Raw genomic sequence first — 14,402 nt, 5'->3', positions numbered from 1 at the left:
TTTTTGCCATTGAAGCAACATTTTACTGACGACTTTTTGGTTTCCCATTTGTCTTTTGTTCAGTTGATGTGGCACCCATTTTCCTTCCTTTAAAACAGTGGTTCTCAACCTTGGCTGCACATTAGAATCACCTGGGAATCTTTTTAAAATCCTGATTTCTGGGCCTCATCCTCCGGAAATTCTGTTTCTTTGTTACTAATTTTTACATCAAAATCATCACTTTTAAAGCGTTTAAACCATCATTCACAAATATCTTGAGATGGAGCATCTATACTAATAAAAGAGTAATATGCTAATTAGACCCGGAGACCTTCCGGACAAAGCCAGGGGCTTGGCCAGCCTGCACACGGCCCTCAGCCCCTCGCCCAGGCTGGCCATGCTCCCCAGCGGGGACCCTCACCCTGATGGAGGCGTGGCAAGCTTGCAAACAGCCATCAGCCCCTCACCCAGGCTGGCCATGCCCCTCAGTGGGGACCCTCACCCTGATGGGGGTATGGTCAGCCTGCAAACGGCCTTCAGCCCCTCACCCATGCTGGCCATGCCCCCCAGTGGGGACCCCCTTTTACCTGATGGGGGCTTAGCCAGCCTGCTCTCACCTGTGCAGCAGGCCTCTATCTTCTATACTAATAAAAGGGTAATATGCTAATTAGACTGGGAGACCTTCCAGATGTCCTTCCGGACAAAGCCATGGTGGCGGGGCCAAGGCAGAGGTGGTTAGGGGCGATCAGGCGATGAGGGGAGGGCATTTGGGGGCGAGCATGCTGTCAGGGGGCACAGTTGGGGACAAGCAGGCCTGCAGTGGGTGGCAGTTGGGGTGATCAGGCCGGTGGCGGGGGGCAGTCGAGGGAGAGCAGGCCTGCAAGGGGGGCAGTTGGGGGCGAGCAGGCCAATAGGCAGAGTGGTTAGGGGCAATCTGCAGGCAGGCAGGTGAGCGGTTAGGAGCCAGTGATCCTGGATTGTGAGAGGAATGTCCCAGATTGGAGAGGGTGCAGGCCGGGCTGAGGGATACCCCACCTCCATGCACAAATTTTGTGCACCGGACCACTAGTGTTCACCATAAGCTTTCCAAAGTATATGATAACTTTCAGCAGTACTTTTTTTTAAAAATAAAGTAATGAATTAAAACTTCCCACAAATGCTCTTTTTTGGCACAAAATTTGACATTTTAGTGTAAAAATATCTGTGATGTTAACACCTTTAGAAAATTTGACATATGAAGTTTTGAAGCTTGTTGTCAATAAACAAAATAGCATAGCTGAAACCGGTTTGGCTCAGTGGATAGAGCGTCGGCCTGCGGACTGAAAGGTCCCAGGTTCGATTCCGGTCAAGGGCATGTGCCTGGGTTGCAGGCACATCCCCAGTAGGAGATGTGCAGGAGGCAGCTGATCGATGTCTCTCTCTCATCGATGTTTCTAACTCTCTGTCTCTCTCCCTTCCTCTCTGTAAAAAATCAATAAAATATATTTAAAAAAAATAGCATACATATCAAATCGCATATATATCAACATATGTGTAATTTCGTCTATTGAAAAAAATTCGCATTATTAACCGGTACACCTAGTAAAAGCTGGATCTCTTTCTAAAAACCAGCCTTTTTCCTCTTCCTCGCCTTCACCTCCTCCCTCCCCTTATTCTTTGCTATGTTGACTCCCATCATTTCTGGTTCTTCTTAATGGAGGCTTCTTTAGTCATTTGAGTCCTATATGATCTCTGAACTCTTACCTATAGCTAATTATACTTATTAACTGTTTGGTACCTGATTATATAGTAGGAATAGCCAACACGCACACTTTATAAGTAGTACACTGTGTCATTCATCTTCAAAACAGCCCAATAAGGTTGGAAATGGGGTACTATTTTTCTTTTTTGACAGGTGAGATTTATTTTGTTTCCAAATCCATATTCTTTCTTACTTTACTGTGTTATCATTATACTCTTGTTTTGTTCTAATTGTTTCAACTGTGTTGGTATTTTATTTCCAACTAGATTATATTGTAGGAACCTTGCTTCATGTTTTTTAATATACTCCTAGTACTTAGCATACAACTGTAAATGAACATATAGTAGGTACTCTACTCAAATAAATACTTTTTAACTGAATGACAATAGACTAACTGAATGATTGAATGACTGGTAGAGAGGTAGGGCAGACAAGAGAGTTCAGAATGAATCTTATTTGTATGCTCTTGTCACTGAAGCATTAATGAGTCCTAGGCCAGCCATAGTTACCATTTATTGCATTCTGCTGTTATTTTGATTATCTTTATCCTGCCTGACTCTACTGTTACTCATTCATGGCTGAGAAGCACACTGAAGTTCATTGAGACCAAGTGGCTTGCACTTCGCTACTCAACTAACAGAGCCATGATTCCAACACAGGTTAATTTGGCTTAGAATCTGCTGTTCTTTTCACTATACCGTTGTTTATTTTTATCAGTATTGGAAAACTTGTCATTGTCTAGTATGAAGCAATAGGCGAGATAAATGTGGATAAAACTTGATTAAGGCATTCTTTGGAACATTTTTTTCTGGTCAGAGGGTCATTTCCTTTCCTTTTGGTTTCCCCAGGCACTGGGAAGACATCTACCTTGGTCAAGTATGCTGAAAAGTGGTCTGAGAGCAAGTTTCTTTATGTGACATTTAACAAGAGCATCGCAAAGCAGGCCGAGCGAGTCTTCCCCAGCAATGTCACCTGCAAAACCTTTCACTCCATGGCGTATAGACAGGTTGGGCGGCAGTGAGTATTGTGTTGCCACCATTATTATTATGTCTAATTACTGTTTTCATGTTGCAATTATCATGATCACATATGGACTTACACCATAATGGCACTAAGAAAATTGAATGCTTTTATCTCCATTTATAGACAGGAAATAGAAAGGTATATGTAGTGATTTATACTTTTACCTGATAAAAATATACTGTTTATAAGTAATGTCTAAGGTTGGGCAATCTCTCTCATTTATCTGGAACTAAAGCACAGAAAGTCAGGATGACTTGTCTAGAGTTCAGAATATTAGCAGTATGATTGGTCAGTTTTAGGGTTTCCTTGGAACTGGGCAAGAGGGAGAAGACTAAGCTGAGGTGCAGTTGGCCCAGGTCTCTTGAAGCCTCTGAATCAGCATTCCCTTGGATATGAAGGCTTCAAGGAACTTTGAGTTTCCCTACTTAGGGGCCTCTTGGAGTTTGGTCTGCATCTTGAAGTAGTAGTAGTAGTAGTAGTAGTAGTAGTATCTGCCATGAGCTACTTCATCTTCTGGGTTAATATATGTGAATTCCTGGAAGCCTAATGAAGCCATTTCAAATCATGCATGGACATGGTTTAACTTCTCTGGCTTTTCCCCCCTCATGTATAGGTGATACTGAGAGTGATCTTATGGTGTCATTTCGGAGAATGGGATTGGGAGTGGGGGGACACATTTTGTTGGCATTGCCAGTAAAGCCAAATACTGTTCATTTGGGATATATATTACAGGTACCAGTCAAAGAAGAAATTGAATCTCTTCAAGTTAACACCCTTCATGGTCAATTCTGTCCTTGCTGAAGGGAAAGGTGGATTCATAAGGGCCAAGCTAGTGTGTAAGACTTTAGAAAACTTCTTTGCCTCAGCTGATGATGAGCTGACTATTGAGCACGTACCTATTTGGTGTAAGGACAGCCACGGACAGAGAGTCATGGTTGAACAGAGTGAAAAACTGGTGAGTATTGAAATATTGTTAGTATTAGGGATCTGGTGGTAAATGAGAAGAGTTGACATGATACAGTGTTATATTTGTCTTTCATTTTTTCATAATTGCTGGCAGGAAGTAATGGTGGAGGGTGAGACTATAGGCTAATCGTGATAGCTGGGAGTTATAAAGTGTTTTGTTTGTGAAGAATACTCATGGACATCTCACTTAGTTCTTGCACTGGTTTTTCAATTTAGAAAATGAGGCACCGACCCAGGATTTATAGGAGTTTGTCACCGGGGCTGCTGGATGAATCTAAAGATTGGGAATCTCTTTTCTAATTTTTAACATGTTTTTTTCAATCATTTGCCATTCTTTATGAATTAACTAGAGGCCCAGTGCACGAAATTCATGCACAGGGTGTGGGGGGGTGTCCCTCAACCCACCCCGCACCCTCTCTAATCTGGGATCCCTCGGGGGATCTCCGACTGCTGGTTTAGGCCCGACTGGCAGTCAGATATCCCTCTCACAATCCAGGACTGCTGGCTCCTAACCGTTCACCTGCCTGCCTGCCTGATTGCCCCTAACTGCTTCTGCCTGCCAGCCTGATCCCCCCCTAACTGCTCCCCTGCTGGCCTGATGCCCCCCAACCGCCCTCCCCTGCAAGCCCGATGGCCCCCCACTGCCCTCCCCAGCTGACTTTATCCCCCCCAACTGCCCTCCCCTGCAAGCCCGATGGCCCCCAACTGCCCTCCCCAGCTGACTTGATCACCCACAACTGCCCTCCCCTGCCGTGACCTGCCTCCTTTGCTTGGACCCACCTCCAGGCAGCTGAGACACCGAGACTGACCTCCTCCGTGCCAAGCCATGGGACCCCCAGGCCTCACCATGCAGAGTGACCACTGGGCCCTGCCTCCACTGTGCACGCAGCCATCTTGTGGTGGCCATCTTGTGACGACATCACGCAAGGGCGTGATGCCACCTAGGCTTTTATTATATAGGATTGTTAGTCATAAATCTAGAGACATGATCTAGCCTTTTCTAGTCCATCAGATTTTGTGTTGTCTGAGCAATGTTCTGTTACTGGGCTGTTGTGGAGCTGGAAGGAGGTTAGGGAAATGACTGCCACTCACCGAGCTAGGATGGTGCCTTTATTCTGACCTCTGCTCCTTATGTGGAAATGAAAGTGTGATTTCAGGGTGCTGTCTTTTCCAGGGTCTTAGGAGTTACCAATTACTTGTTTTCTAGAACAGTGTTCTTGAAGCAAGCCGCCTTTGGGACAACATGCGGAACCTGGGGGAATGCAAAGAAGAGGCTTACCAAATGACTCATGATGGTATGCAAGTTTCCAAATCTTGCTGTTCAATGTAACTGCTTTAGTTATGAATTCTGACTGTTGCTACTCCCTTCTTTTAGGCTACTTGAAACTCTGGCAGTTGAGCAAGCCTTTGCTTGCCTCTTTTGATGCCATCTTTGTGGATGAGGCCCAGGACTGTACCCCAGGTAATAAACTATTCTGGACATCAGTAGTCTCAAATACTTAGAAACAATGTCATGATTATATAAGAGGATATGTATGTGAAATAAATTGATTATTCTCATTTGTCCTAAAGAAGAGGAGCAAGTGATACTTAGTTATTCAGAAAGCCTTTATTATTTGATTTTGGATTTCAGCAGTTGTCCTTTCCCCTACCCAAGGCAGATTAATTTTCCTCTAAATGTTTTGCTAAAGGTACAGGTCATCAGATGATAGGGACCTAGACGCATGCTGAGTGGGAAAAGATGGTTAATTTAGAGTAAACAATTTGTGTTGTATACTTTTCAAGTAGCCAATCCTATCTAATAAAAGAGTAATATGCAAATTGATCATCACTCCAACACACAAGATGGCTGCCCCATGTGGTCAAAGATGGCTGGCAGGGGAGGGCAGTTGTGGGTGATTAGGCCAGCAGGGGAGGGCAGTTGGGGGCAACCAGGCTGGCAGGGGAGGGAAGTGAGGGGTGACTGGGCTGGCAGGGGAGGGCAGTTGGGGGTGACCAGGCCTGCAGGGGAGGGCAGTTGGGGGCAACCAGGCCTGCAGGGGAGGGCAGTTTGGGGTGATCAGGCTGGCAGAGGATGGTGGTTAGGGGTGACGGGACCAGCAGGGGAGCAGTTAGGCATCGATCAGGCTGGCAGGAGAGTGGTTAGGAGGTGATCAGGCTGGCAGGCAGAAGCAGTTAGGGGCAATCAGGCAGGCGGTTGGGAGCCAACAGACCTGGATTGTGAGAGGGATGTCCAACTGCCCGTTTAGGCCCGATCCCCACAGGGGTTCCAGATTGGAGAGGGTGCAGGCTGGGCTGAGGGACATCCTCCCCCCCGCCCCATGCACGAATTTCGTGCACCGGGTCTCTATTCCTATATACTAAAAGCCTAATATGCAAATTGTCCCCTTGGGCGGTCATTCGACCGGGAGTTTGGGAGACCAGGAGTTCGACTGCTTGCTATGATGTGTGCTGACCACCAGGGGGCAGGTGTCAGCGACACAGTGCTGGCAACGGGTGGCAGTAAAGGCGCTGCCAGCCCAGATGGGCCCCAACAAGAGCGGGACCATGGCAGGATGATGGAACAGGTGAGCGGGCAGTGCCAGGCCAAGATGGGTGTGAGCGGAGGCCCAATTGCCCCACAGATGGTGACCAGCCATGGTGGTGGGGGGCGGGGCTGCCACCCGGCTCCCAGGCACTGAGGGAGCCAGGTGGGGGGGCCCCAGCCCTGACCAACTGCCCTGCACGTGGTGACCAGTGACAGCGGCGGGGTATGGGGCCACTGCCCAGTTCTCAGGCACTGAGGGAGCCAAGCAGAGGACCCGGCCCCCATCCATCACCCCATAGGGGGGATGGTGGAGCAGGTGAGGGGGTGGCGCCACGCCAAAGCAGGGTTCCAGGCAGGACTGCAAGGCTGGGGGCGTGAACTGGGGCCTGATCTCCGCAGGCCACCCTGAGGGACCCCACCTGTGCACGAATTCGTGTACCGGGCCTCTAGTAGAAAATAGGCAGTGTGACTTTGTAGGTTATTTTGAGACCTTAAGTTATAATATTAGTAAGACAATATAATTTACCTCATTTTATATTTGCCTGTGTGATTTTTTATATACAAAAATGTGTTCAGGACTGAAAGTAATCTACATTTCTAGGATTGGAAACTCTTTTGTCTGTTATGAAATCATTTCTTTGGACTGAGTGTGCCTGTACTACAGGACAAGACAACTCTGTTGTGCAGTGCACCTGGCTCAGTTTTATGAAAGCATTTTCATCCCTTTTTATCTGAAGTGTGGTTTCTTTTTGTGATGTGGGTTGGCTTTCTTTGAGATTTTTACGTTTCCTCTTATTGTTTGCAGCTATCATGAATATAGTTCTGTCTCAGCCATGTGGGAAGATCTTTGTAGGGGACCCTCACCAGCAGATCTATACCTTCCGTGGTGCAGTCAATGCTCTGTTTACAGTCCCTCACACCCATGTCTTCTATCTCACACAGGTAAGAGCTCTCTTTGCTCCTGAAGCACATAAACAAGCGTTGTGGTTCACTGTCCTTGTTTTTCAGTGGTTACTATATGCTAGGACCTGTGCCAGGGTATCTGCAAAGCCCAATGGTTTTTATAATAGTAATTTGCTTTTTTCATTATGTTAATATTTGAACTGATGATGCAGAGCAATGGTGGGTGAAACTGCTAGTGCCTTCTCATGGACCGAGGTGTTGGCATCGAACAGTACTAGCAATGATTGTATTCTTTACTTCAGTGCACTTACAGAGTTTAAAAACAAAAAGCAAGAACTCCTCCCACCTCCCTAAAAACCCAAAACAAAATAGTTCTCTTAAAAATGTACTTGATACAGAAAAAATGATTAATTTTATTAACTGCTGTCCCTTGAGGACATACATCTCTTTAATGTGATGAAGTGGGAGGTATGAATAAAGTACTTCTGCCCACTGAAGTATGTTGGTTGTCTAATGAAGAGCACTTTTGTGATTGAGTTGTGAGCTACACTGGCAGCCGTTTTCTTATAGTAGTACCATTTGTCATTGAAAGAACAGCTGACCGACCAACTCTGGTTATTCAGATTTGGGTTTTTGGCATTTTTTCTAAAATGAATGAAATGAGCTGTGACTCATTGCCAAGCGGGGGACCAGGAGCAAGTGATAAAAGTGGGGGAAAAGCTTTGTTTTCAAGTGAAATCTAAATTTTGATGTCTGCCACTGTGAGCATGACAACCCATGGTGTCCTTGATTGTCCAAAAAGGTCACTAAACTCCCCTCCCCTTTTCAATATGCATGTGTGTAAGGCTGAATTATCTTTGTCTTTCAACCAAAACAATATGTCACCACAGATAGAGTGTAGACAGAACTGAGAATTCAGCTGTCTTCTGTTCAGCTTGGCATTAAAGAGATTTGCAAAAATGTAAAACAGAGACACTTTTTCTTCCTGCTAAATGTTTTTTGTTTTAGAAAATATATTTTAAAAGTATGTTCTTTGTGTTATTATGCAATTGGGTTTATTATTATTATTTTTAATGAATCAAAGTTTCTAATTGGTAACATAGTTAGATACAATTCATAAATAAAAGCTCTTTCAGAGCCTCAGCAATTTTTAAAAGGGTAAAGAGGTGCAAGAACCACTGTTTTTAAGAAACACTTCCAGTTAGAGGCTATGAGATGTGCCAACTATTCAAGAGTAATCTGAACTGTTTTGTTCTGTTATAGAATCCTGCAACCTTCTCTGTGACTTTATTCTTTTGAGTTCCTGTTGTATTCTAGGGTGACTTAGGATAATGTCAACTCAGAGTAACTTTTTTTAATAGACATTTTCAGATTTACAGAAGAATTGAGATAGTAGTACAGAAATTTCCTATATGCCATGCATTCAGTTTACCCTATCCTATATAATAAAAGCATAATATGCTAAGTGCCCAACTGGTCACTATGATGTGCACTCACCACCAGGAGGCTGATGCTCCAACTGGTAGGTTAACTTGCTGCTGGGGTCCGGCCGATGGGGACTGAGCGAGAGGGCTGGACACTTCCTGGAGCCCTCCCACGGTCCCTTCCTAGCTAGCCCTGATTGGCCCTGATTGAGACTGGGTGAGATGACCCTGATTGGCCTGGATTGCTGGCCAGTCCAAGGGACCCCACCCATGCGCGAATTTGTGCACCCGGCCTCTAGTTATTAACAGTTCATTAATTGTGGTGCATTTGCCACAATTAATGAACTAGTGTTGGAGCGTTATTATAAAGCCCATAGTTTATTCAGATTTCCTTATTTTTTTTCTAATGTTCTTTTCTGTTCTAGGATCCTATGAAGGTTACCATACCTTCATAACATGGCAGTTGTCATGTCTTCTTAACCTGTTGGCTATGACAGTTTCTCAGACTTTTTTTGTTTTGGATAACTTTGACACTTTTGAAGAGTACTAGTCAGGTGTTTTGTAGGATGCCTGTATTGGGATTTGTCTACTGTTTTTCTCATGATCAGACTGATATTATGGGTGTTGGGGAGGAAGATCTCAGAACAAAACTGTCACTCTCATGACAATATTGAGGGACTATGATTTACGACTGTTGATGTTGACCTTGATAATCTGGCTGAAGTAGTGTTTGTCAGATTTCTCTCCCTGTCCTCTTCCCTTTCCATACTATATACTTTGGAAGAAAGTCACTATATTTAGCCCTCACTCAAGGAATAAGTGTTGGACTATCTGTATAAATTATTTGTAATTCTTCTGCAAGAGGGATTTGTGTCTTCTCTCCCATTTATTCATTTATGTCAGTATGGACTGATTGTTTTATAATGTTGGTTATTATGCACTCAGGAAAGTTCTATAGCAACGAAATCTCACTTTCCTTAGACTGTATTATTGATGTTCACCAGAGTATATAATACTTTATTACCTTAAGTTAGAAATGCACAAAAAAGGCAATGAATATCATGAGTTTGGTGAAGAATGGTATCTTTCCAGCTGCAGTGTTAAGCAGACTTTTGAAGGGCAGGCAATCGTTTTGCCATGCACTAGGGCAGGGAGAGTTCAGGTAATGCTCAGGGAATAATGATTATACTTGTGGCTGGTTATGTAGGGCAATGATTTAAATTAATATTGAGAAAGTTTCTAAGGCAAGGAGAGAAACTCTCCCTTCCCCCCTCCCTTAATCTTTTGTATAATTTATACTTGTTAGATTTGATTTTGAAAGAAGGGTAAAGGTTGCTTAAAAGAAAAATTTGCCATTGGTTTTGGGAATAGAAGGAAATAGGCTGTTTAGGCTGTGGTGAATCTTTAAAATGTATGTATCACCTGTTCTTCCTGTATTATTCTTCCTTTTCTAAAAAATTGCTTAAAATATGTTTTTATTAATTTCAGAGAGAGAAAGGTAGAGAGAGAGAGATATATCAATGATGAGAGAAAATCATTGATCAACTGCTTCCTGCACACCCCTACTGGGGATTGAGCCCACAACCCCGGGCATGTGCCCTGACCTGGAATCAAACCAAACCGTGACCTCCTAATTCATGGGTTGACGCTCAACTACTGAGCCATACCGGCCAGGCTGCATTGATTTTTAGAGAGGGGGACTGGGGACAGAGAGATTTAAGCATCAATTGAGGGAGACATGCACGAGCCCTGACTGGGGCGGGGATCAAATTTGCAACCAAGGTACCTGCCCTTGACTGGAATTGAACCTGAGACCCTTCAGTCTGCAGGCTGACACTCTAACTTAGGCATGAAGTTTGAGTTTTGGAGCTGACCTGGCAGCAGTAGTAAGAAATATATTATAGAAAATATGGTGGACGAATTATCAGGATTTGGATTTGGGGACAAGAGGGAAAAAAAGTCAACTAAAGTTTCATGATAGAAAATGCTATTCTGAAAACTTAGAAATAAAGTCAGTGGTTCTTTGTCAAGCTCCTGTTCAGTTTGTTAACTAACAAGTGGGTTAACAGTACGGAATTTCCAAATATGCTCTGCAGGTAAGGTGAGCCAGAATGATCACTTTGGCAAGGCCAAGACTTGATAATGATAGAAATGTGCTAACATACTTCAGGGAGAATTTGCTAACTCTCTCTCTCTCTTTTTTTTTTTTTTTTGCTGTTTTCCAACAGAGTTTTAGATTTGGTGTGGAAATAGCTTATGTGGGAGCTACTATCTTGGATGTCTGCAAGAGAGTAAGGAAAAAGACTTTGGTTGGAGGAAGCCATAAGAGTAAGGTTTTCAGTTATTTTTATTTTATTTGCTACAAAAATCAGTTTTCCTCTTTATTTGGATTTGCTGTAAAGTTTATGCTGTCTCCCAAAAGGTGGCATTAGAGGTGATACAAAGGGGCAGGTGGCCCTACTGTCCCGGACCAATGCCAATGTGTTTGATGAGGCTGTACGGGTGACTGATGGAGAAGTACCTGCAAGGATACATTTGATTGGGGTAAGAGTAAATTTCTGTTGACTGCTTCATGCACAGAAACATTGCAGACAAATATAGCCAATGGAAATGTTCAATTTAGTTAGGATTATTATGCAAGCAAGCATTTGGGTTTTTGACAGTTTTCACCATCTGCACTGTGACTGAAGTCTTTCTCCCTGACAATTATGATTATGCTAGCCAAGTGTATTCCTGTACAGTCAGATCCAAAAAAGAACTGAGGATCTCCTACTATTTAAAAAAGAAATGCCCTTCTCACCTTTGGCTGTGCCAATGAGGCTGCTGGCTACCTGCAAATGTTTCATGTGTGTTGTTTATTAGTGTAAGAACGGGTAAGGTGATAACACAGCTGGGACAGGCTAATGGGCTCCAGTGGATAGAAAGCGAATACCTAGTTCTAGCTTTGGCTCTGTCACTAACTTTGTGTGGCTTATGGCAAGTCACAACTTCTGTGTGCCTAATTCTCTCCTTCTCTAAGGTAAAAATAATGCCTTTCTTTACCTGTTTCATGGGGAAGTTAGGGTTCGGTGACATTTATATGGCATTTTTAACTCTTTGGCTAAAGTTATATGACTAAAAGACATTTGCTCATTTATTTATGAAAAAATATTTTTGAGGGCCTACTATGTGTAGCCACTCAGTAAATATTGAGTGAATCATAATCACCAAGATGTTCTCACTTCTCTTTTTTATTTATAAATATCTTATAACTAAGTTATTGGAAAAAATTCAGCCTTAATCTCAGTATTTCATATAATTCTCATTTTTGCTAATTATTTGTCTTTGTCTTTCTACATGTGTATTTTTGCATAATTTTCATTATAGTGTGCATTCAAAAGTATGCTGTTTTAACTCAACACATAAGCATTTCTTTCATGTCGCTACTATAATGTCATTACAACATTTCATATAGTGGATATAGCATAATTTAGCTGTTTTTCTTATTATAAGAAAATACCAGTAGTTCTTGGGGAGTACCATCTATGCTGGGCATGATATAAAGTAAGTTGCTCTCTTCCCCTCTCTGTATCTGCTCATCACCTGTAGCATGTGTCGTTATACATGATCACATCTGGTTTCCAATTATGATGTATACTGTCTTATTTTCTATGTTAATTCGTATGTGTCCCTTCCCAAAATGATGATAAATCCTTGGAGTGTGGAGCCTTTGACACGTATTTCTTCTGTACTGGGGCCTGATGCTGCACAAATGCTGGGTCCCCCAGCCAGTGCTCAGTACATGCTTCTAAGTAGAATTGGTCTGAACTGTGACACAGTCAGACCCTCTCCTCCAGGAGCTAATAGCCTTTTAAAACATAATAATCTGGACCTATAGATATTCTCTAGTTCTTTTCTCAAAAGAAATAATGGTAAGTATTCATAGCCCACACTTTGTATTCAAGTATTCTTCATTGCAACCTTTTTTTGTATTCCTGAAAGGTAGATGATTTAAATTGTTCTTTTTTTTTTTTTTTTTTTTTTTTTTTACAAGAAAAGGTGCAGCTAGTTCTTGCCTTTTTTAAAACAGGAAGAATTTGAGGTAGCAGCTAAAACTTAGCATTTGATAATCCTGAATTTTCAGGCTGCATTATAGTCCCAGGCTTTTACACTTGATAAAGTTTCCTGCTTACTATCTTCTATTTTGGGTACAATTTGAGATCTGTTTCTGAGAAACCATATAATTTCATACTCACATCTCTACAGTTGGTTTACTTTTGTTTTGTTAAGACAAAAACAAAACAAAACACAACAAAAATCCCACCAAAAAACTTTTTCAGGGGATTAAATCATTTGGATTGGACAGAATCATTGATATTTGGATCCTTCTTCAGCCAGAGGAAGAACGGAAGAAACGTGAGTACCCTCCTGGCCATGGTGCAGTGGATAGAAGCACTGCAGTGACAAGGGATGGGGAAGGACGGGCATATTCTGAGTCAGAGTTTTTAAATTCTGGAGAAGGGTGGAACTAGTGGTGCTCTTTTCCCATCAAGACTGGGATCCCTGAGGCCTCCTGTTTTCAGAGGTACTGATAACTTTTTCCATATCCTTTTCTCAGGAGTCCAAAATTTATTTCTATTGTTGGTTCCTTAGGCTGTCTTCCCTCATCAACTTTTCTGTCTGCCTGGGCAACTTTACCATTGAAACTTCTGCATGTGCCCCAAATGATCATTGCTAACATTTCTATGGCACTTTTCTTTTCATTACTGTGCTATTTCAAATCCCTGTGAAAGTAGGTAAGGATCTCAAGGGTAGGGCTTTTGGCCCTCAGTTTAGAGATGGAGAGGCTAAAGCACAGGTCATTTCACTGACTTGCCCAGGAACACACAGTAGGTTAGTGATGTAGTCAGGACTAGAACCTGGATCTCCCAGCCTTAAGACCATTCACTTATGCTATTGGTTAGGAATGTGTAGCTGTTGCCATTATATGTCAGTGCAGCCTGTATCACATTAACCTGTGTCTGTATTCTCCTTAGGAAACCTCCTTATTAAAGACAGGTTTATTAGAAGATGGGTGCACAAAGAAGGCTTTGGTGGCTTCAAGAGGTATGTGACCGCAGCCGAGGATAAGGAGCTTGAAGCAAAGATTGCTGTTGTTGAAAAGTATAACATCAGGATTCCAGAACTGGTGGAAAGGATAGGAAAATGCCACATAGAAGACTTGGACTTCGCAGGTAAGGAAAAGACTTAGTTCTTCACTTCCCACCAGTAGGAGGAACAGATGCTACTCTCAGGTGTCTCAGGTATTCGAATGCTTCTTGCCTGTGTGAGTATCATAGTGACCAAGGGCTGCTTTGTTGTGTTCCTGGCATTGCCTGAGAGAAGGGAACAGAGCTTCCATTCTTTTTTTTTTCTTTTTTTAAAATAATTAAATCTTTATTGTTCAGATTATTACAGTTGTTTCTCTTTTTTCCCCCCATAGCTCCCCTCTACCCGGTTCCCACCCCGCCCTCTGCCCTCACTCCACACCCCCCCGCCCCCCGTCCCACTGTCATCATCCATAGGTGCACGATTTTTGTCCAATCTCTTCCCACATGCCCCCTACCCTTTTCCCCCCCAAGAATAGTTAGTCCACTACCTTTCTATGTCCCTGATTCCGTTATAATCACCAGTTTATTCTATTAATCAGATTATTTATTCACTTGGTTTTTAGATTCACTTGTTGATAGATGTGTATTTGTTATTCATAATTTGTATCTTTACCTTTTTCTTCGTCCTCCTCTTCTTAAAGGATACCTTTCAGCATTTCATATAATACTGGGTTGTTGGTGATGAACTCCTTTAGCTTTTCCTTATCAGT

General features: G+C 42.9%; 1 protein-coding gene across 4 annotated transcripts in view; it reads left to right on the top strand.

Moving 5' to 3' along the window:
* Window positions 1-14,402, top strand: part of FBXO18 (F-box protein, helicase, 18) — a 43,141-nt gene that overhangs the window by 15,516 nt on the left and 13,223 nt on the right. For all 4 annotated transcript variants that reach the window (XM_006772621.2, XM_006772620.2, XM_006772622.2 and 1 more), the window contains 9 exons: window positions 2,569-2,737; window positions 3,476-3,698; window positions 4,917-5,004; window positions 5,085-5,171; window positions 7,042-7,178; window positions 10,792-10,891; window positions 10,986-11,107; window positions 12,883-12,958; window positions 13,579-13,776. In XM_006772621.2, the coding sequence (XP_006772684.1) occupies window positions 2,569-2,737; window positions 3,476-3,698; window positions 4,917-5,004; window positions 5,085-5,171; window positions 7,042-7,178; window positions 10,792-10,891; window positions 10,986-11,107; window positions 12,883-12,958; window positions 13,579-13,776 (1,200 nt within the window). The remainder of the gene's footprint in view (window positions 1-2,568; window positions 2,738-3,475; window positions 3,699-4,916; window positions 5,005-5,084; window positions 5,172-7,041; window positions 7,179-10,791; window positions 10,892-10,985; window positions 11,108-12,882; window positions 12,959-13,578; window positions 13,777-14,402) is intronic.

The sequence above is a fragment of the Myotis davidii genome, unplaced genomic scaffold (assembly GCF_000327345.1).
Source record: "Myotis davidii unplaced genomic scaffold, ASM32734v1 scaffold544, whole genome shotgun sequence".
NCBI lineage: Eukaryota > Metazoa > Chordata > Mammalia > Chiroptera > Vespertilionidae > Myotis > Myotis davidii.
The sequence above is the reverse complement of the archived record's forward strand: the minus strand, read 5'-3'. Positions and strand labels throughout refer to the sequence as shown.